The sequence below is a fragment of the Bos taurus genome, chromosome 17 (genome assembly GCF_002263795.3).
Source record: "Bos taurus isolate L1 Dominette 01449 registration number 42190680 breed Hereford chromosome 17, ARS-UCD2.0, whole genome shotgun sequence".
In the NCBI taxonomy this organism is placed as follows: domain Eukaryota; kingdom Metazoa; phylum Chordata; class Mammalia; order Artiodactyla; family Bovidae; genus Bos; species Bos taurus.
The window spans coordinates 62,472,700-62,492,242 of NC_037344.1; the positions used below are offsets into that span (position 1 = coordinate 62,472,700).

Genomic DNA, 19,543 nt, shown 5'->3' on the forward strand with positions numbered 1-19,543 from the left:
AACAGACAAGGGCTGGACCCAACGGGTGGGTAGCAGCCAGGCCCACCCGGAGCACAGCTGGAGGAGAGCAAACAGACCCTGCAAGAAAATTTGGCAGCTTGAACCTTTATTTTTAGTAGTTTTTTTTTAAAAAGCATAATTAGAAACTTTCAATACAGAAATAATCCTAGCAAACCATTTAAAAGTGTTGTTGTTTGACAGGAAGTTCACATCAGGTCCACCAGGACGCTGGTCCAGCCCTGAGTCCCCCCCCACCCCCACCCCCCATTCATGCGTGAGACACTCTGCGGACCGGCACGCTGCCATCACCAAATCTCCCCCCACCTGGGTCTGGGTGTCCAGCAGCTGAAGCCACGGAGGCTTCTTGCCTGCTCTGGCAACTTGCAGGACGCCCCCCACTTATTGCCTAAATCTGCAAGCTCTGCCACACCTGCGTCACCTGAACACTCAGGGCTGAGCCCCGATTCTCCACGTCCACCGGGGACCTGGGGTGGCTGGGACAGTCCTGAAGACAGGCGGCGCTGTGGCCCCACGCACCCAACCCGACGGCTGCCTACTGCCAGCCCCCAGCCCCGCAGCACCCCCACCTTGTCCCGTGGCTCCAGAGTGAGGAAGGCCTGTCACCCCGATATGCGGGCTTTCGGCAGTCTTGGGGGAAGTGGAGAGAGAGGTCAGACGAAACCCCCTTTTATTGATTAAAAACCCATCAACAGTGACATGGGAAATCTGCAGTGAATCTGTGATGTGATTGTCCAGTCAGGGCTTGACCTGGAAATGTAGGAAAGGAAATCTAGTAAAACACATCATGGTGCTGAAATAAATTATTCCCAGGTTACATGATCTTTTAGGGGAAAGGTGAGTGTCGAGGGGGAGAGGGGGTGACCATAATCAAGTGCAGAAGACCCTGATCGTTCCTCCAAGGGCACCAGGGCGAGTCACGGCTGGCGCCCAGCCCAGGCGGCCATTCCCTACCACCCGGCCAAGAAATTCTCATGCTGCCTTTGTACTAAAACAGTCCCATTACGGACCCAAGGCTGCCTACATCCAGCTCAGAGGCACCATCCCCAGGGCCCAGTGGCCCAACACCCGCTCCCCCACACTGAGGGGTGCCAGGTGCTCATCAGAGACCCGGGACTCCAAGGGAGGCCCCTCCTTTCCCACCAACAAATGGCCAGGAGCCCAGCTCCACAGCGACAGGAAGCCATTCCTTTTTTCTAAAAACACTGGACCCAGAGTGGGGAGGCCACAACTTTTGCTGCTGTGCCAACCAAGCCTCAGGAAGAGAGAAAAAAACTATGAGGAACTTAATTCATTTGATTTGGCTTCACTTTTATCAATTAAAATGACACTCCTTAGCAGCTCCCCCACTGGCAAGCCCATCTGTGCACAAACACACCCCTACCTTTCTGTTGGAACCCAAACAGGTTGGTATATCTAAATCAGAAGCCACAGCTCCCCTGGGTTATATCTGAGGCGTCTGAAAGGCAGGACGAGAAATTTGTGGGCCAAAGGGCAGGAGTGATCTCTCCTCTGGAAGCGAAGGGCCAGACCTCCAGGAGGACCCTGGGGCCCACCTCAAGGCGGGATCCCCAGCTGCCGGAGTGGTGACGGGGTGGGATGGGGGCCGGCCCTCCACGCGGGGGAGATGCTGATGCCGGTGAGAGAGAACGAGTCCCGTGGAGCCCACGGCACCAGCCCAGGTTGGCAAAAGGTACGTGTTCTAGAACGTGATCCTGTCCTCTCCGGAAGCTGCTGGCGGTAAGTCGGGGTGGGGTCGGGAGGGGAGGGGGTGTTGCAGCAGGCTGGCACGAAGGAGGCAAGAGCCGGAGCGGGATGAGGGCGGCGCGCTGGTTAAAGCGATATACACTATGTACAGACTCCGGTTAATCAGTCCGCTCAGCTGGCAGCGTCCTTACCAGCCCGGGCACTCGGCCGGGGGACAGGGGCGCCGGAAGGGAAGGGCAGGCCGTCCCACACCTTCTTGGCACTCGAGAGGGGGGAGGAAGTCCCGACGGCACCTCCCGGTACAAAAACGTGGAGAGAATTCTTTAAATAACGGCACGGAACTGAGACTGTCCCCCAGGAGAGGAGCCCCCGGCCAGGGGCGGGGGGGCACGGCAGCAGCGCAGTCTCTGCAATGGGCTGGGGGCATTAGCAGCAGCGTTTCTTCCGTTTACTGTTCTTCGTGAGCTTCACCACGTCATTCTGTTGCTGCTGCTGCTGTTTCGCTAGGTTGTCCTTCTTTGCCCGGAGGACCAGCTCTGTGATGCAGTTGAACATCTGTGAGGGTGAAGGAAGCAGGGCGGCCTCAGACCGGGGAGGAGACCCTGTCACAGCTGGGCCCCCCGCCCCGTGCTGGTCAGCGCGGCCTCTCCCGCCTCCCCGGGCCCAGCCTTCCAGTCCACTGGGGGCTATTTCTGTACTTCTGTCTTCAAGCCCCATCTAGAAGGCGATGCTACAGAGGTCAGAAAGGAAAAGCATCAAAGACCTCTGAGCTGTCTCAGGGAAGTCAGCCTCAGGGATTTTCCAGCCTTTCTGTGAAAGGATAGAGAGCTCCTTTCCTTCAGCTGACACCTCGGACGACACAGATAAAGGTGTCCCTGAACTGGTGACGAACCAGAAGCAGCCAGAGTCTGCCCACTCCACACTACCTCACTGCACAGCCCACTGAGAACCTTCCCCAGACCACCCAAGACCACCCCCAGCTCCCTCCACTCCTGGGGAAGGAATCAAGTACAACCTAGGGGGCAGGGCTCACCCCTCCCCAACCTACACGAGAATGGGGGAGCCTGGAAAGGGCTCAGGGCCCTGCTGCAGGCCCCTGGGGGAAAGGCCCACGGTGTGACCCCAGCCGGACGCAGGGGCCCAGGGTGCCCACTGCTGGGTGGCTTGTGTCCCAGGACGCAGAGTGGATCAGCCCCCTGGACCTCTGGGCTCCAAGCCCACGGGCAGGACCTTCCCGAAAGCTCCCAAGCACTTCCAGCAGCCCTGGCACATGTGGTACTCGGCCCGCCTGGGGCGTACTCGGGGCCGGCCTCGACACCCACCAGAGCTCTGGAGGCCACAGCAAAGCAAGCTGCTCTGCAGGCCAAGGCCCAAGGAAAGAAAGCCAGAGAGCAGAGCGGGGAGAGAGGGCAGTGGGGGGCGGGGAGGACTGAGCGGACGCGGGCTCGGCTGAGGGCAGGCCCACGTCTGAGGCAGCCTCTCCCTCAGGACTGCTGAGGTGCAAGGTGGCCCCGGCAGGGAGATGCCCAGACACGGAGCCTGGTGCACACAGCAGGTACTCGATCAGTGGCCGCTAAGACGATGCTGTCGACTACCGGCCCGGGTCAGCCAAGGCAGAGTGGGGAGCCGGGGTTGGGGTGGGGAGCGTGCCCGCGCTCCCAGCCCTTCCGGCGCGGGGGCCTCACCTCTTCCACGTTAACGTTCTCCTTGGCGCTGGTCTCAAACAACTGGATCCCCATCTGCCCGGCGAACTTGTAGGCGTCTTCCGTCTCCACCACCTTGCGCTCGGGGTCGTCGTTCTTATTTCCCACTGGACCACAAGACAGAGTCAGCCCGGCCCCGCCCCGCCCCGCCCCGGGCCGCCCCGCGCCCCGCCCACCTGCCGGCCCCGCCCCGGGCCGCCCCGCCCACCGGCCGGCCGCCTCACCTAGGATCCGGCACACGTCGTCACAGTTCTGGTTGATTTCATGAAGCCACCGCTTCACGTTGACGAAGGATTCGGCGCTGGTGACGTCGTAGACCACGATGACCCCGTGGGTCCCCCGATAATACCTGTGGGACCAGGGTCGGCGTCAGAGCTACGGCGTAAACAAGGGCAGCCCCTTCGCAGGACCCGCCGGCCCGCACCCGGACAGCAGGTGGGGAGGGCAAGGGGCCGGTGCGTCCCCCCAGGCCCGGAGGCCTCAAGCTGACGTCGGGACCTGGTCAGCACTGCCGCTCACCCTGCTCCCCGAGCGCAGTGCGTAGGGAGCGCCCCGCCCTGTGGGGTCAGCCAGATTGTTCAGAGGCAGCCGAAGGCATGAAACTTAAGTTCTTGTTTCCTTTTTCAAGTTCAGGCAATGGGGCCTTCCCTGATGGTTCAGCGCGAGACTCCCAAGTTCCCAGTGCAGGGGACCAGGGTTCGATCCCTGGTCAGGGAACTAGATCCCACCAGTGGCAACTACGACCCGACTGCTACAACTAAAGGTCTCCTGCGCCGCAACCAAGACCTGGCAGAGCCAGGTAAATAAACACAAAAAGAAAATATTCAGGCAAGGTTTACATTCGACAGCATATTATCACTGTGCTCTTTAACATCCAAGAAAGTTTTTCTGTCCTCAAATCTGTCTTAGTAAAATGCCATTTCAAGGACAGGCGCCACTTGTGAGGCCTGCCAAGGTCTGTTCACACCCCAGTGGATGGGCTCCTGCCACTCCAGGCTTCAGGCAGGAGGGGCTGCTTCAAAAGTTCAGGGGGACAGACAGGAGCACGGGCCTCATGCTCCTCCAGAGAGCCAGCTTTGACCCAGCGGCCAACACGTCACCTCACCCGGTACAGGGAGACACTCGCTCACAGGGGCCTCTGAGAGGGAGGGGAAGACCCACTGCCCACAAGAGACAGGCTCATGGTGGACAGCGGCCTCCCTGAGCCAGCCCGAAGCACCTCCACCTCTTGGGCCCGCAGGACAGCAGGCCCTCCCAGGTGGCAGTCCTGAAGCAACACACGCCCCGAAAGGACGGAGCCGGCCGGGCCGCACATGCACCGCGTTCTCAGCCGCCCGCCCAGCAGCGCTCTGGCAGACTCCTCACAGCCCCATCCCGTGACAAAATCAACCAAGCTCCATCTCTGAAAGGCGGTGTGGACCTGGGAAGGTTACTGCACGCACCTCATGGCACCTTGGTTCCCTCAACTGTAAAATGGGGGTACCAGGATGCAACTCTGGGGGTGGCTGTATGACTAAGGCGATAATACATGTTTTCACAAGGGCCAGCTCTTTATCCGGAGAAGGCAATGGCACCCCACTCCAGTACTCTTGCCTGGAAAATCTCACGGACGGAGGAGCCTGGTAGGCTCCAGCCCATGGGGTCGCTAAGAGTCGGGCACGACTCAGAGACTTCACTTTCACTTTTCACTTCTATGCACTGGAGAAGGAAATGGCAACCCACTCCAGTGTTCTTGCCTGGAGAATCCCAGGGACAGAGGAGCCTAGTGGGCTGCCGTCTATGGGGTCGCACAGAGTCGGACACGACTGAAGCAACTTAGCAGCAGCAGCAGCTCTTTATCATCACCACTAACAGTCCTTCAGCGACACTCCGGGCCCCAGACGCAGGCAGAGGAAAACCAAAGGCGGTGAGGGGGGCTCCCTTGGGCTGGCCACCAGGGCAGCCAGAACCGCCCATTCTCCACTCTGAGACCCCGCCTGACGTCTCCTGGGGCTTCGTCCACCCACAGCTCTCTGCTTTCCTGGGGACAAAGCCCTGCCCTGGGCAGCCCGAACAATCAAGCCATCCACGCCCTGCCCCCCTTCCCCCCAGATCATCACCTGGGTCCACCTGGGGGTCGCCCACCTGAGCAGGTGCAGGAGAGCAAGCCAGGAAACGGGGAGAGGAGGGAGACAACTGTCCCCTGCCAGCAACGGACATGAGAACAGTGCACTGTGCTGCCCAGCCTCCTTTGTTGACGACAACCAAAGATGCCGAGAATCTGCGGAGGGAGGACCAGCCTGGGGCGTGGAGCTCGGGCGCTGGGCCTGTCACTCCCCGCCATCAGGCACCACGTCCACGTGCCACAGCTTGGCTCTGTGCCAACATGACCTCGATGCTCTCCGCTCACCGGCTACCACAGACAGGAGGCCACCACGTCACCGCTAGGACAGGAGGCTGGTGAAGGAGCTGCCGGAAGCCATGGCCTGGGCCGGGCCTTCCCTGCCTCGGCCTCTCCCACCACCACCCGACCCGCACCCCTAGCCCCACCGCTCGGGGTCAGCGAACCCCAGCAGCCACAGCCAAGAATCGGTGAGGGGACGACAGGGCACTCGTTCTCAGCAGGCGGACAGGATGCAGTTTTAGTTTCTCTTTTAGAGCCCTGAATCAGAAAGGGCCACACTATTGCCCCCAGACTGCCCCACCCCTGACCTTTTCCCAGCTCCTTCCCTCAGCAACCACCCCCAGCCCGCACGGCTCCTCCACCCTCCTGGGACAAACCCAGCTTGCCCTCAGGTGGCCGAGAACTCCAGTCCCCCCAAAGGATGAAGGAGGCAGTTCACCCCCTTCCTGCTGCCCTGGAGGGAGCTGACCCCAGCCTGCTGCTCGGCCTGTGGCCACATCTCTTGTGGCCACAGGCCCAGCGTTCTCAGCTGGTTTTAACCCACAGGAGCCACCACAGCATCTGCCGCTGGCTCAGCCCTGGTCCCTGAGGGTGGGGGGCCAGCAGAGAGCGGGGCCGTGGATCCACTAAAGCGCGGGTCCCCACCCTCCAGGTCGCGGACCAGCACCTCCTGTCAGATCAGAGGCGGCATGAGGTTAGAAACGAAGTGCACAGTAGATGCCATGAGCAGCACGTCCCTGCTGCTCCAGAGGCTAAGCCTGTGCTCCCAACGCAGGAGCCCGGGTTCAATCCCTGCTCGGGGAACTAGAGCTCACATGCCACAACTCAGAGTTCGAATGCCGCAGTGAAGACCCGACACGGCCAAATAAATAAATAAATTTTAAAAATATGTCATGTGCTTGAACCATCCCCAGGCCACACACGCCCCCACCCCCAGACCAAGGAAGAACCATCTTCCACGAAATTGGTTGCTGGTGCCAAAACGGCTGGGGGACAGCTGAGTTAAAGGCAAGAGTCTTGGCACAGGGCAGACCTCAACTCAACTCCTGCCTAACTGACCAAGCCAGGTCCCTCCACCCTCTGTGGGCCTCGCTTTTCTTGTCTGTACATTGGAGAGAACCACAGGACTCTTACCAGGATTAAACGAGATGAAGCAGCCACAGTCCTTGGCAACAGTCCTGGCCTAGAGGAGGACCCCTGGTCAGTGCCCACACCTCGAGACACCGACAAGAGGTCCTGGTCTCATTCAGGCCTGGAAGCTCGGGCGGCCCAGGCTCACGGCATCCGACTACCCCGGGAACCTTGACTCCAGCTGCCCCTCAGCTCGGGCCTTGCTGGCAGCCGCTGACACAAGGGGGCTCCCGCAGCTCATCGGGAGGTGGCTGCAGAGACCTGCCCTGCGGAGCTCCCGGGACTGGGGACCCCCAGGCTCTCAGGGAGGTGTGGATCACGGCACATGTGCGTGTCTCAGGGCTGGCCCAGTCCTGCTCCAGGGTGGCTCAGGATCCGGCCCCTGAACCCCCTTCACCAGGGCTGCCCACCCACCGGTCTGTCACCCCCACCCCCCAAGCTGGCACCCCCGGGTTCCCCTGCACTCTCAGCCACCACCCTGGGGGCTCTTCACCCCGACACTTCGCACCCCTGGGATGCCGGCAGCCCCGATGGGTGGCCATCCTGGGGGCCGCCTGCCTCCACCTCGCAGGGAGGAGAGGGAACTTGGTGGCGCCTCCCCGAGAGCCCCCCACCACAGGACCCGCTGGAGGAGGCAGAAGAGAGGCCAGGAGAAGCAGCAGCCACTCCAGGCTGGGCCCGGCTCCTACTCTGCACACACCCCTCAGAAGCTCCCCCATCCATAAAACCAGGGTGATGAGAACACCAACCGCAGGGAGCTCCACAGAATCTTCTACGTGAAGCCCAAGCACATGGGACCTCGCATTAATGCAAACCCCAAAGACAAGCCCCCCAGGAAACCAAAGAGCAGAGACTTTAGGCAACTTGCCCAAGGTAACCCAGGGGGCAGAAATGTAAATTCCAAACCGCCTGCCTTCAAAGTCCTGTTCTTTCCCGGAACCTGTTCCAGTAACAGCCCAAGAACCGAGAGCCACTCCGCAGGACCCAGCACAATTCCGCCCATTTACAGCAGAGATTCAAAGGTCCTGCGGCAGCAAAGGAGGGCGACCCTCAGGGCGAGCTGAGTCTATTAGTTGCTCAGTCATGTCGGGCTCTTTGCGACCCCATGGACTGTAACCCACCAGGCTCCTCTGTCCCTGGCATTTCCCAGGCAAGAAACAGGAGTGGGTTGCCATTTCCTCCTCCAGGGCATCTTCCCGACCCAGGGACTGCATGAACCCAGGTCTCCTTCACTGCAGGCGGATTCTTTACCATCTGAGCCACCAGGGAAGACTCCAGGGTGCGCTGGGTCCCCAGTCAACAGCTTTGGGGCAGAGGAGGGGGCCGCCCAACAGCCTCCCACCTATCAGTGCTCCTTCCAGACCCCCAACAGAGAGACGCTCCTCCACGTCAGGGTGGTGACGGAGCTGGCACCTCCAGCAGGTGAGCTGACACTGAACAGGAGTACCCTCGCTGCCCGAGTGTCTGACCTCCCGGCGAGGCCAGCACCAGCACTGTGACCCTATTTTAAAGACAAAGGAGGGACTTCCCTGGTGGTCCAGTGGTTAAGGCTCTGCCTTCCAATCTCGGGGACACGGGTTCGATCCCTGGTTGGGGAACTAAGATCCCATGGTACACCAAGCCCCGAGCACTGAGCCCGTGCTCCACAGAAGGGGAAGCCCGCACACCACGACCAAGACCCAGAGCAGGCAAAATAAATAAATACATAAATCTTTAAAAAATAAAAATAAAGACAAAGGAGCCAGAGGTTCCGCTGACTGACGCACACTGCCCTGCCAGCCCCAGAGGGAGGTGCAAGGCTACTACCGCCGCAGGCAAGAGCGCGCGCACCCCCTCCGCTTTTCTGGTCTCAAGGGGAAGGGCCGCACCTCGGCCAGGAGCGCACCTCCCCACAGCCTTGGGGGCGTCCAGAGCCATTTCCCAATGGCGGGGGCTGGGGGTCTGAGTGGAGGCAGGGGGCCTGAGTGGGGGTGGGTGGTCTAAGAAGGGGGAGGGGGTCAGAGCGGTCTGGGCTAGCCTGACTCACGTGGAGGTGATGGTGCGGAAGCGCTCTTGCCCGGCCGTGTCCCAGATCTGCAGCTTCACTTTCTCCCCGTTGATCTCCACAGTCCGAATCTTGAAATCCACTCCGATCGTGGTGATGTAACTGCCTGCACACACAGGGATGTTAGCACGGCCCAGGGCCACCCTGGTCAGACTGCGTCCTCAACAGCCCAGGTGACCCTGGGCTCCACCCCGCCTGGCTCACTCCAAGTGCCTGGAGGACACAGCCCTGGACAGAAAAAGAGTCTGAGCCCCAAGGTGAGGGCAGGAGACAGGATACAATGAAACCAAGTGATAAAGAAGACAATTTCAACAGCAATGAAGCCATCAAGGAAATAAGAGAAGAGACCATGACTGCAACAGGAAATGCTCCACCAGAGTGGCCCGGGAACCATGGGGGACCACGACACACTCTGGGTTTCTCTTTTCTACTCCATTCCAAACATTTTAAACAACCCACAAAATTAACTTTCTAAAACATAAACAAGTCATATACACCCTGTTATATACAAAATAGATAACTAACAAGGACCTACTGTATAGCACAGGGAATTCTACTCAGTACTCTGCAATGGCCTAGAAAAGAGTCGAAGGAAGAGTGGATATATGTGTATGTACAACTGATTCACTTGCTGGACACCTGAAACGAACACAGCAATGTAAACCAACTATGCCCCAATTAAAACACACAAGTCGTGACCTGCGATTTGAAAGACTGCTCCAGGCAGAAGAGGCAGAAGAGGCAGCAGCAGAAATAGCAATGGGGCATGTGTGTGTGTGTGTGTGTGTGTGTGTGTGTGTGTGTGTGTGTGTGTGTGTGTGTGTGTAGCAATGGGGCGTGTGTGTGTAGCAATGGGGCATGTGTGTGTAGCAATGGTGTGTGTGTGTAGCAATGGGGCGTGTCTGTGTGTGTAGCAATGGGGGGGGTGTGTGTGTGTGTAGCAACGGGGCATGTGTGTGTGTGTGTAGCAATGGGGTGTGTGTGTGTAGCAATAGTGTGTGTGTGTGTGTGTGTGTGTGTAGCAATGGGGGGGGTGTGTGTGTGTAGCAATGGGGCGTGTGTGTGTGTGTGTAGCAATGGGGTGTGTGTGTGTGTTTGTGTGTGTGTGTAGCAATGGGGGGGGTGTGTGTGTGTGTAGCAATGGGGCATGTGTGTGTAGCAATGGGGTGTGTGTGTGTGTGTGTGTGTGTGCATATAGCAATGGGGCGTGTATGTGTGTGTATGTGTGTGTAGCAATGGGGCGTGTGTGTGTAGCAATGGTGTGTGTGTGTGTGTGTAGCAATAGTGTGTGTTTGTGTGTGTGTGTAGCAATGGGGGGTGTGTGTGTGTGTGTAGCAATGGGACATGTGTGTGTGTAGCAATGGGGTGTGTGTGTGTGTGTGTAGCAATGGGGCGTGTGTGTGAGTAGCAATGGTGTGTGTGTGTGTGCATATAGCAATGGGGCGTGTATGTGTGTGTATGTGTGTGTAGCAATGGGGCGTGTGTGTGTAGCAATGGGGTGTGTGTGTGTGTGTGTGTGTGTAGCAATGGGGTGTGTGTGTGTGTATGTAGCAATGGGGCATGTGTGTGTGTGTAGCAATGGGGTGTGTGTGTAGCAATAGTGTGTGTGTGTGTGTGTGTGTGTGTGTGTGTAGCAATGGGGCATGTGTGTGTGAGTAGCAATGGTGTGTGTGTGTGTGTGCGTGCGTATAGCAATGGGGCGTGTATGTGTGTGTATGTGTGTGTGTAGCAATGGGGTGTGTGTGTGGTATGTGTGTGTGTGTGGGGGGCGGGTGATCTGAGGTTGAGCACATGTCGGGAGGCAGGTTGGGGTGGAGGTTCCAGGCCAGTTCTCGGCTTTTGCGCCATTTTCAAGAGCTTGGACTTTCTCTTGTGTGTGACAGGGAGGCATTGAAGGGTTTAACCCAAGCATGAGCGGCATTGTAAATAGCTCTCCAGGGGCATCTGTGTGAAAGATGGCGCTGGAGAGAATTTCTGGCAACAGAACAGTCTCGTCCAGGCTTTCAAAGGCCCGAGTGCTAGGAAGCAGGGGTCCCCAGCCTCCGAGAGCTAATGCCTGATGATCTGAGGTGGAGTCGATGACATAGTAACAGAATGGAAGTGCACAACGCAGGTGATGCGCTCGAATCATCCTGAAGCCCTAACCCCCACCCCACCCCGCCTGTGGGAAAACCGTCTTCCATAAGATGGGTCCCTGGTGCCCAAGACGCCGAGGACCGCTGCTGGGAGGAGCCCACACGCTCACTCCCTCTGGAGCTGACGGTGACGCGGGGCTGCAGACAAGACACACCGACTGCATCGAGAGTGCAGAGCGGCCAGGAAAGGCCAAGGCTCAAAGTCAGGTGCAGCTCAAGGAAGGCTCTGGGGCAGAAGTCACACTTGGGCCTGGCCTGAAAGAACAGGTACATTTTCCAAGGCTGCGACCAGGCTGGGGAAGGACATCCTCGCCAGAGGAAAGGGTGGAGGCAGAAGCACAGAGACCAAGGCGGCCTCAGGCTCCGCGGGGACCGGGCTCCGCCCAGGAGAGCGGCCCAGCACCCAGCACCGTGGGCCCGTGAAACACGGCTGACCGCTGAGCGAGCGAGCGAGCTGGTGAAGACACAAAGGAGGGCGAGACGGCAGGAGGGAGGAGGCTGGACGGGGAGCTGAGGACAGTGTGAAGGCCAGCGGTCTTCAGCAGGGGGTGGTTGAGGCCCCCCCAGCCTGCCCCCCAGGATGCCTGGTGATGCCTGGAGACATTTTCATGACACAGCTGGGTGGGGGGTGGAGGACGGGGGCACAGAACAGCCTCCACAACAGAGAACTGCAGGGCCCAGAGTGTCCGTGGTCCTAAAGTGGAGAGACCTTGCTATGAGCTCGGCTCGCTTAAGAGAGGTCCGCTGAGGTTTTTAAACAGAAGAGACCCTACTAGAGACGACGAATTCAGCAGCCTGGCATGGGGTGGGCAGGAGCTGCTGGGATGCCTCAGGTGAGAACCAACCACAGTCTGAGCTGGTAGGAAGAGTGGAGAGGAGGAGACGGGCTGCAGCAGAGAGCCCTTTGAGAGCTCCAAGCGGACGGGGCGGAGGGGAAGGTCTCCCAGCTCAGTGGCAAGTGCCCACTGGCTACCATTCCTGAGCAGCAAGGACAAACCGGCGATGTCTCCTCGCCAGGAGCCAGCAGCAAGGAGCTCCACTCGCGGCAAAGGTCGCGAGGAAGGAGAGATTCCTTAGGCCCGGGCCATCCTCGCAAAAACTCCGCGTGGCAGGGATGGTCGTCAGCTCCTCTTTTAAAGGTCAGCTGAGATTCAGTCACGCTCATGGTGATGCGGAGAAGACAACTCTTTCCGATGTCACACCACCGCTGTCAGGAGAAACCCCTCTCCCCCGAGAGAGAGGCGCCTGCCACGTGACCACTTCCCTCCACGGCATCGCAGGGCATTCCTTCAGTCCTCGGTCAGAGAGGCCAGGCCGACCTGAAGCCTCTGCACTGAACCAGTGAGCTCCAGCAATGAAAACGTGGCCCACTGGGATCGGGGAAGCAAGATCAAATGGGCAGCACTTTCCGCCCATCAGCTGAGCAAAAATGGAGACCACTGAGACCCAGCAGCGACTGGCATTGACAAGGGGCTCTCTGAGCCCTTCAGCTTCTCACAAGTGCGAAAGGCCAATTGGCAGGACCTGTGAAAACCTGAAAAGCACATACCCCCTGACCTCGTACCTCTGCTTCTATACGGGAATAGAAGCAGTGTCCCAAGAAACGCGGCACCATTTGAGAGAGGCTACCAGAAAGCAAGCAAGCGCGCGTCAAGAACACTGTTGAACCACGTGCACCCCTGCACAGCCCAGGAAGCTGCACAGCCACTCGAAGAACCACAGGGCTGCGTGTTGACGTGCAAGGGTGATCTCCGATGTGCTGGGGGGGCCGCCCACCACAGGCGGGGGCAGGGTGAGGGGGGACACTGAGCGTCAGTGCGGGGCAGGGGACCAGGAGCTTTCTCTTTTCATGTTGTTCAGTCTTCCTGTTTGATTCTTTAGATGGGCATGTCCTAAGCGTCAGTTTTTTGTTTCTTTCTTTTTTCAATGTTGGGGCACAAAAAAAGACCCTGAGTAGAAAAATGATGGGCCTGCAACTGTTTTTTTTTTCCCAAGAAGACAGCTGGAGACTGACTAGAGACTTCTAACCTACTCGCCACTCCCCCCTTCTGTCTGCTGAGGCAGAGACCAGGGTGTACCGGCGCCAGGGGAAAGGATTTAAAACCAAAACACCCAGCAGCACCCCAGGGGCACACTCACCTGAGAAAGTGTTGTCTGCAAAACGTAACAGTAAGCTGCTCTTGCCGACACCTGCAGGGGAGAGGGCGGGGGGTGAGAGGCGGCCTGGGTCCCTGCTCCAAGCCCGACCCCACTTCGGGGAGACAGCCCGGGTCCCGGCTCTCCAGACACATGACAGCACCCACCTACCTCCCTAGCCAGCCTCCCACCGGAACACCCCTCCCTCTCCACCTCTGACCTTGCCCTCCAACTCAGGGTGAGCCCCAAACTGCCCCCAAGCCAGAGACAAGGAAGGGGTCCACGCCCGGCTCCAGCAACCCCTCAAGGAGACCCGACAACAGCAATGAGGCTGAGGAAGGCCGACCCTGTGCTCCTGTCCCCAAGGCGTGTCCAGAACACCGTCCGGAGAACACATCACGTGCAGCGCTTCAGCTTGGTGAGACGGGGGCTGCACGGCTGCAAAGCACCCTGGAGACCATCAGGGCTTTCTGCAGGCGAGGAAAGGGAGGCCCAGACAACTCAAAGCCACTGCTGGCCACTCTCCCCCGGCCGATGCCACTGGTGGGGAGGGGGTGTCCGCCTGACACTCCTCAGTCCGACAGCTCACGGTACTCAGACCGTTTCACTTACCACGACCTCTCCTGTTCCAAGGATGGACAGAATCCTCATAAGGATTGTTGAAATCCCATCAACACCCACACCCGGCACCATAAGCCCCCAGGTACACCTGTCCTGTGCCCTCCTGTCCCGCCTCCGAGGCCCGCAGGGTCAGCCAAGCACAGAAGGAAGCCCGCACGCACATGCCCGCAAGCCCAGCTGCATCTCTTAAGAGGAGGCACCCGAGGTTCCGAGACCTACACGTTGGTCTCAGAGCCTCGGCAGGGCTGGAGGGCAGTGCTGGATCTGAGTCCTGCGGATACATGCTGCTCTGGAAGTCTTCCTGTGTCTGCTTCAGGAAGTGGAATAATAAAAAGACCTGGGATTTCCCTTGTGGCCCAGGGGCTAAGACTCCACAATCCCAATACAGGGGCCCCAGGTTCGATCCCTAGTAGGGGATCCCACATGCCCCAACTAAGACCCAGTGCAGCCAAGTAAATAATATTTTAAATAAATAGAGAAACCCAAAGAGGCTCCTCTGTCTCATTCCTGTTAAAGAGTTTTAGCAGCACTGCTAAAAGCTAGACGTGAAAAGCTCCTCACCCGGGGTCTCAGACGGCACCCCTGCACATCCAGCTCAGAGCTAATTGTGAGTGTGAGTGTGTGTGTGTGTGTGTGTGTTCCCCAAACCCGCAGAAGGCCCGGCCTCTGCCCCCTCCCCAGCTGACCCAGGCATCCTCTCTGACTAGCTCCTCTGAGGACCTCTCCCAGTGGGTGAGTCGCCCAGGGATGCCCAGAAGAACCGGTCGGCCTCACAGAGCGAACCAGGCTCGGGCTGTCCCGATGGCAGGCCGGCGCTGCTCTGAGCAGACAGGAGCCGCAGCCAGCCCCAGGCCCACCGCTCAGCGCCTGTGAGCACCGGGCCCACTTCCTCATCGCTGCCCCCGCGAGGCTTCCTGTCGGCCAGGCCGGGGCGGGGGGCAGATTCCGGGCCGGCCCCTCGCGGCAGTGCTCTGCCCCACGCCACCACCCCACGGGTTCCCTGCTTCCTCCCAGAGCCTCCTGGTCTGCTTACTCAGCGAAAACCTTGTGTCTGGGCCACGAGTTCCTCCAGGAAGGGGATCTCACCTCATTTGCCCTGCATGGTCCTGGGGCTGGAAGCCGGGCCCAGCATTTAGTAGGCGCCAACAGAACACTGTTCAGTGAACTTGTGACTAAACCAGGGCCGATCACCACCTGACGCTACGGCTGCAGCAGGAAGAGGAGCCCAAGCGCGGGTGTTCAAACTCTGGGCGGGCTGGGGGGAGCAGAAGCCTAAGGGATTGGGGTACGCCCTCTGCCTGAAGCAGGAAAGCAGCAGCGTCCCCCCAAGCCTGGCCTTGGGGAGTGGGGGAGGGGGAAGGGCGGGGCTTCATTCACCCCAAGCTCATCTGCAGAGCTGCTCAAAACCACTACAGTCACCCCGTCAACTGCTACTTCAGGCCAACACCCACCTCTGGCCTGGCTGGTCCCTCTGGAAGGAAGGGAAACCCACCCTGAGAAACGCGTTTCCTAAATGTCCCTGAAGAGGCAGCCTTGGGAACACACGCAGCACCCACAGAAGCAGGGAAGTGCAGGGTGCCGATCGGCCTTCAGCTCAGCCGAAGTCAACAGCCTCCCCACGGCCACCCCAGCCCATCACCCTCGACCCCGCAGGGAGTATAAGCCCGGCCCCTGATGCCTTCTGGAAGCGGGGAGACACAGACTCATTCTGTAAAAAACGGACCCACCACTTTCCATCTCCACCAAACCCCAGCCCTCCCCCGCTTCTGCCCCTCGCCCTGCACGCCCTGCACTCGTCCTCAAAAGATGCTCGTCCTCAAAGCCTCCACCACAGGCCCCACCTTGGCCATGCTCCTCCCGTGTGCTCCAGCTCCTTCACTCCTCCTCATTTCAGTTCTCTACTGTTGAAGACCCCAAAATCTTTGAATAAAGTGTGCTCAGCTTTAATCCTGGCTCAGTAACTAACTCACTGTACAACCTCAGACAAGTCGCTCCCCTCTCTGAGCTGCAGTTCACTCAGCTGTGGAGTCAGAGGCTTTAACTTGATCTCCAACACAGCCTGCAGGTTCTAAGAATGAGTCTGATCGGCCCCCTGGACCGGACGAACTGCTGTTACAGAGCCAATGTTAGAAGCCCCTGAGAGACCGTGTTCCACCTTAAGCACAGAAGAGAGATGCAAAAGCAGAGGGTCTGTATTCCAGAAGCAAGGACAATGTGGCAGAGTGGGAAGAAGAGCTCTGGATTTCTACAGAAAGGGACTAACATTCATCGAGGGCCTACTGTCTGCCAGGCCTGACACCAGCTGCTCATAACGCATCATATGCATTAACTCCTGGCTTTGCCCTAGAGGAGGGCATGGCAACCCACTCCAGTGTTCTTGCCTGGAGAATCCCATGGACAGAGAAGCCTGGTGGGCTACAGTCCATGGGGTCGCAAAAAGTCGGACACAACTTAGCAACTAAACAACAAACAAGTTTATTATGAAACTATTTTGCTATTGAAAAAAAAAAAAACCTGGCTTTACCTCTGAGGAGCTGTGCAACTTGGGGCAAGTCGATTAGTCAGCTACTCTGAGCCTCAGTTTCCTTATTTGACAAACCACACAAGCAATGGGTAAGAACCAAATGAGAGAGTGTCTATGAAATCGTTTGAAAACCCTTAAGGAAGCATCACATAAGAAGCCAGATTCAGGGGAGGGTGAGACGCCAGTCTACCTTGCTCAGCTGCCAGAGCTTAGCCTGAACTTCCAAGGCTTTGAGTGGCAGCGCACTGTCAGGGGACGTGAAACTGCAAAGCCTAGATCTCCTCTAGTCAACAGTCTACATGCTCAGACCAACCACGGAGCCGGATCCATAAATCCTGACCCAGTGAGTCTTCTCCCACAACTAACTTCAGAGTGAAGAATCAATACATCAGGTAGAATGTATGGTGAGAAAGAAGGCCCAAACCATGGCCTGAGTTTCACTGGGGAGAAGGTGCATCTTCTGGCTAAGCTTATGCCCTCCATTTTTGTGGGGCTACACGCAGGCCCCAGGCCTCTTGCAAAGGGACAGGGACCTTGAGCGTGGTAAGCTGACCTTAACTCCAAAAGGACAGAAAATCACCCTGATGCCAGCCCCTCCAGAACCGAGGTGAGGGCTGAGAACGAAGCTCAAAAGGCATAAGCGTGCCAGGACCCTGGGAAACACCCAAGGCCGTGCTGGTCTCGAGGCTACACAGCTGGTCTGGACTTCTCTCATTCACACCAAGACGAATCCATGCTCCCCTGCCCACAGCTACTCTTCACCTCCCTCATTAGCCCTTAAACTTTTTTCCCTTCCATGGGCAACCACAGAAACCTCAGCCATCCTTCACCTGATCCGAGTCACCGGCCACGTCGCAATCCATCTCCACTGTGAGACCACGACCCAGCCACTCGCCTGGTTCTGCCTGGGCTCTGACACAACGCTCCAACTTCAAGGCCTAACAGCCCCTTGATTTGGTCCCCGCTTTCCCTAACAATCCATGGGCTCCACCACCAACCTGGCCTCTGCCTCCAGTCACATGATACCGTTGTCAGCACTCAACTCAGGTCTGGTCTGTAAATCTGGGCCATTCCCAAGCCTCCTTCCCCGTCGTAAAATCCCAGCACCTCAGCTATGCTCCTATAAACCTCCCAGGGCCTACCTCCCTGACCTTTTGGTCACCCCATAAACCTGCTTACCTGCCACACTCCAAACACCTCTACAACCTTCCACCCTTTCTCAGAAACAAGACTATCTTTTCTGAAGATGTTGGATATCCATTCATTCAATACATACATATTAGGCACCGACTGGGTGCCAGGCACTGGAGAGAGACTTAGGAGCTCTAAAGGAGGGTACACTTTTTTGTAATGTTGGCTGACCCACCTCCAGCTCTGTCCAGCAGACAGTGTGCAACAGCAAACACACAGGGAGCGCTCACTATGTGCCCGGTTCTGCACACTGCGCGTGTATTATCTCCTTGAACAACACTCCATCACCCCAGCGAGGCGGATCCCATTGCTGCTCCATTTTACAGATGAACACAGGGAACCCCACAGAATAATTCAGCAGGAAATGTGCCAGACTCGGCGCGAAGTGCTTTACCTGTCTTACTTCATTTAAACTTCACAGGAATCCCATGAGGCAGGTTCTGAGATTAACCACCCCCCACCCCCGCCCCACTTTCCCCAGGAAGAAACCTAGGCTTACAAACGCTACTGACAACCACACACCAGGAGCTCCCTTTCCGCCAGGTCCAGTGTGAAGCACTTTTCCAGCTTCATCTCACCCAAGACTCAGGAACTACCCAGCGAGGCAAGTCCTCACCTCTCAAATGAGAGAACCGAGGTTCGGAAAGGCGAAACAACTCGCCCAAGGTCAGGGTGAGGAAGCTGGTAGTCCCGAGACTCGAACCCGGCTCCCTCCAACTCCAGAGGATCGCGAGACTGGACCAAGGTCACACGTGGGGCAGAGGGGTCGGCGCGGCGAGCGGACCGGGAGCCCGGACCCGAGCCCCGCGCGCCGGCCCCTCCGCTCCGCGGCTCCGCGCCCCGGCCTCACCCCGGCGCGCCCCGGAGCCCCTCTGCGAGCCCCTGGGGCCGCCCGGCCGCCCCTCCCGGCCGCCCGGTGCGGGCCGGCACCTCCCCGCCCGCCCGGCCGCCTGCCCTCCCCGAGGCCCCTGCGGGCCGCGCCCGGCAGGGCCCACGCCGCCTCCGGCCGCTGCGGCCCTCACCGCTGTCGCCGATGATGAGCAGCTTGAAGAGGTGGTCGTAGTCCCGGGCCATGGCGGGCGGGGGAGGCGCGCGCGCGCGCGCGAGGGCGGGCGGGCGGGGTCGGTGCTGGCCTCGGGATCCGCGGTTCCCTCCGGGCTGCTCCGGCAGCGGCGGATCCACTTCCCGAACAAACAGCCGGAACTGACAGAAACACCTCCCTTCGCTCCCCCTCCTCCTCCTCCTCCTCCTCGGCAGCGGCCGCCGCTGCCGCCGCCTCACTCCTTCCCGCCCCGCCCCGCCACTGCGCAGGCGCAGCGCCTGGCCCCGCCTCCGCGCAGCCGCAGTGGCGGCCGGCCACGCCCTCTCCGCGCTCGCGCACGGCGCCTGCGCCCTGTCGGGGTCCCGGGGGCGCGGGCTTGTCTTGTCCGTGGCTCTTCAGCGACCGTCGCCGCCACCACCGCCGCCCGCCCGCCGTCCGCGGCCTGCTGTGCTGGGAGCTCCGAGAGCGCAGCTGCAGCCAGGCCTTAGCTGCAAGAATCCCGGAGTGCCGGGCGAGGCCGACCGTGGCCCGGGGTGGACTTGCTGCTGTTGCTTCATCTTTAAGACCCGCAAGCGCTGCGGAGAGGGACCGACTGGCACGCAGTGACCGGGCGGGGCGGGGCTTACGCCGAGCTCCAAGCTTCTCGGGACTGTGAACTCAGGACACTCCGCCCCCATCTGCCTGGACACCGCCTACGAGGTGCTGGCTCCGGGCCCTCCACCATGTCCCGGGGCCCGTGGACTGGACGCCGAGGGCGGCTGGAGGCTGCGGGAGTTTTACCGGACGTGTAAGCTTTACACTGTAAGCAGTGTGAGTTTACCGTGTGAGCAGTGTGGCCTTTGACGGCAGCGCTGGGGCAGTCACAACCCAGCCCCGCGCGACCTCTTGGGGCCTGAGATGCCCCGTTG

The 19,543-nt window shown here is 59.2% G+C and overlaps 1 protein-coding gene and 1 long non-coding RNA gene across 2 annotated transcripts; one reads left to right on the forward strand and one right to left on the reverse strand.

Annotated features, from left to right (window-relative positions):
- Positions 1–89: 89 nt before the first annotated feature.
- RAB35 (RAB35, member RAS oncogene family) lies at positions 90–18,761 on the reverse strand. Its single transcript, NM_001098127.1, has 6 exons — positions 18,616–18,761; positions 13,261–13,311; positions 8,969–9,092; positions 3,653–3,777; positions 3,411–3,535; positions 90–2,280 (listed from the first exon to the last, which is right to left on the reverse strand). Exons 1-6 carry the CDS (start codon positions 18,665–18,667, stop codon positions 2,152–2,154), a joined length of 606 nt encoding a protein of 201 aa, NP_001091596.1. The 5' UTR covers positions 18,668–18,761; the 3' UTR covers positions 90–2,151.
- Positions 3,746–4,251, forward strand: LOC132342551 (uncharacterized). The gene is made up of 2 exons (XR_009490962.1): positions 3,746–3,964; positions 4,057–4,251. It is a non-coding gene; the product is annotated as an uncharacterized lncRNA (long non-coding RNA).
- Positions 18,762–19,543: the final 782 nt, after the last annotated feature.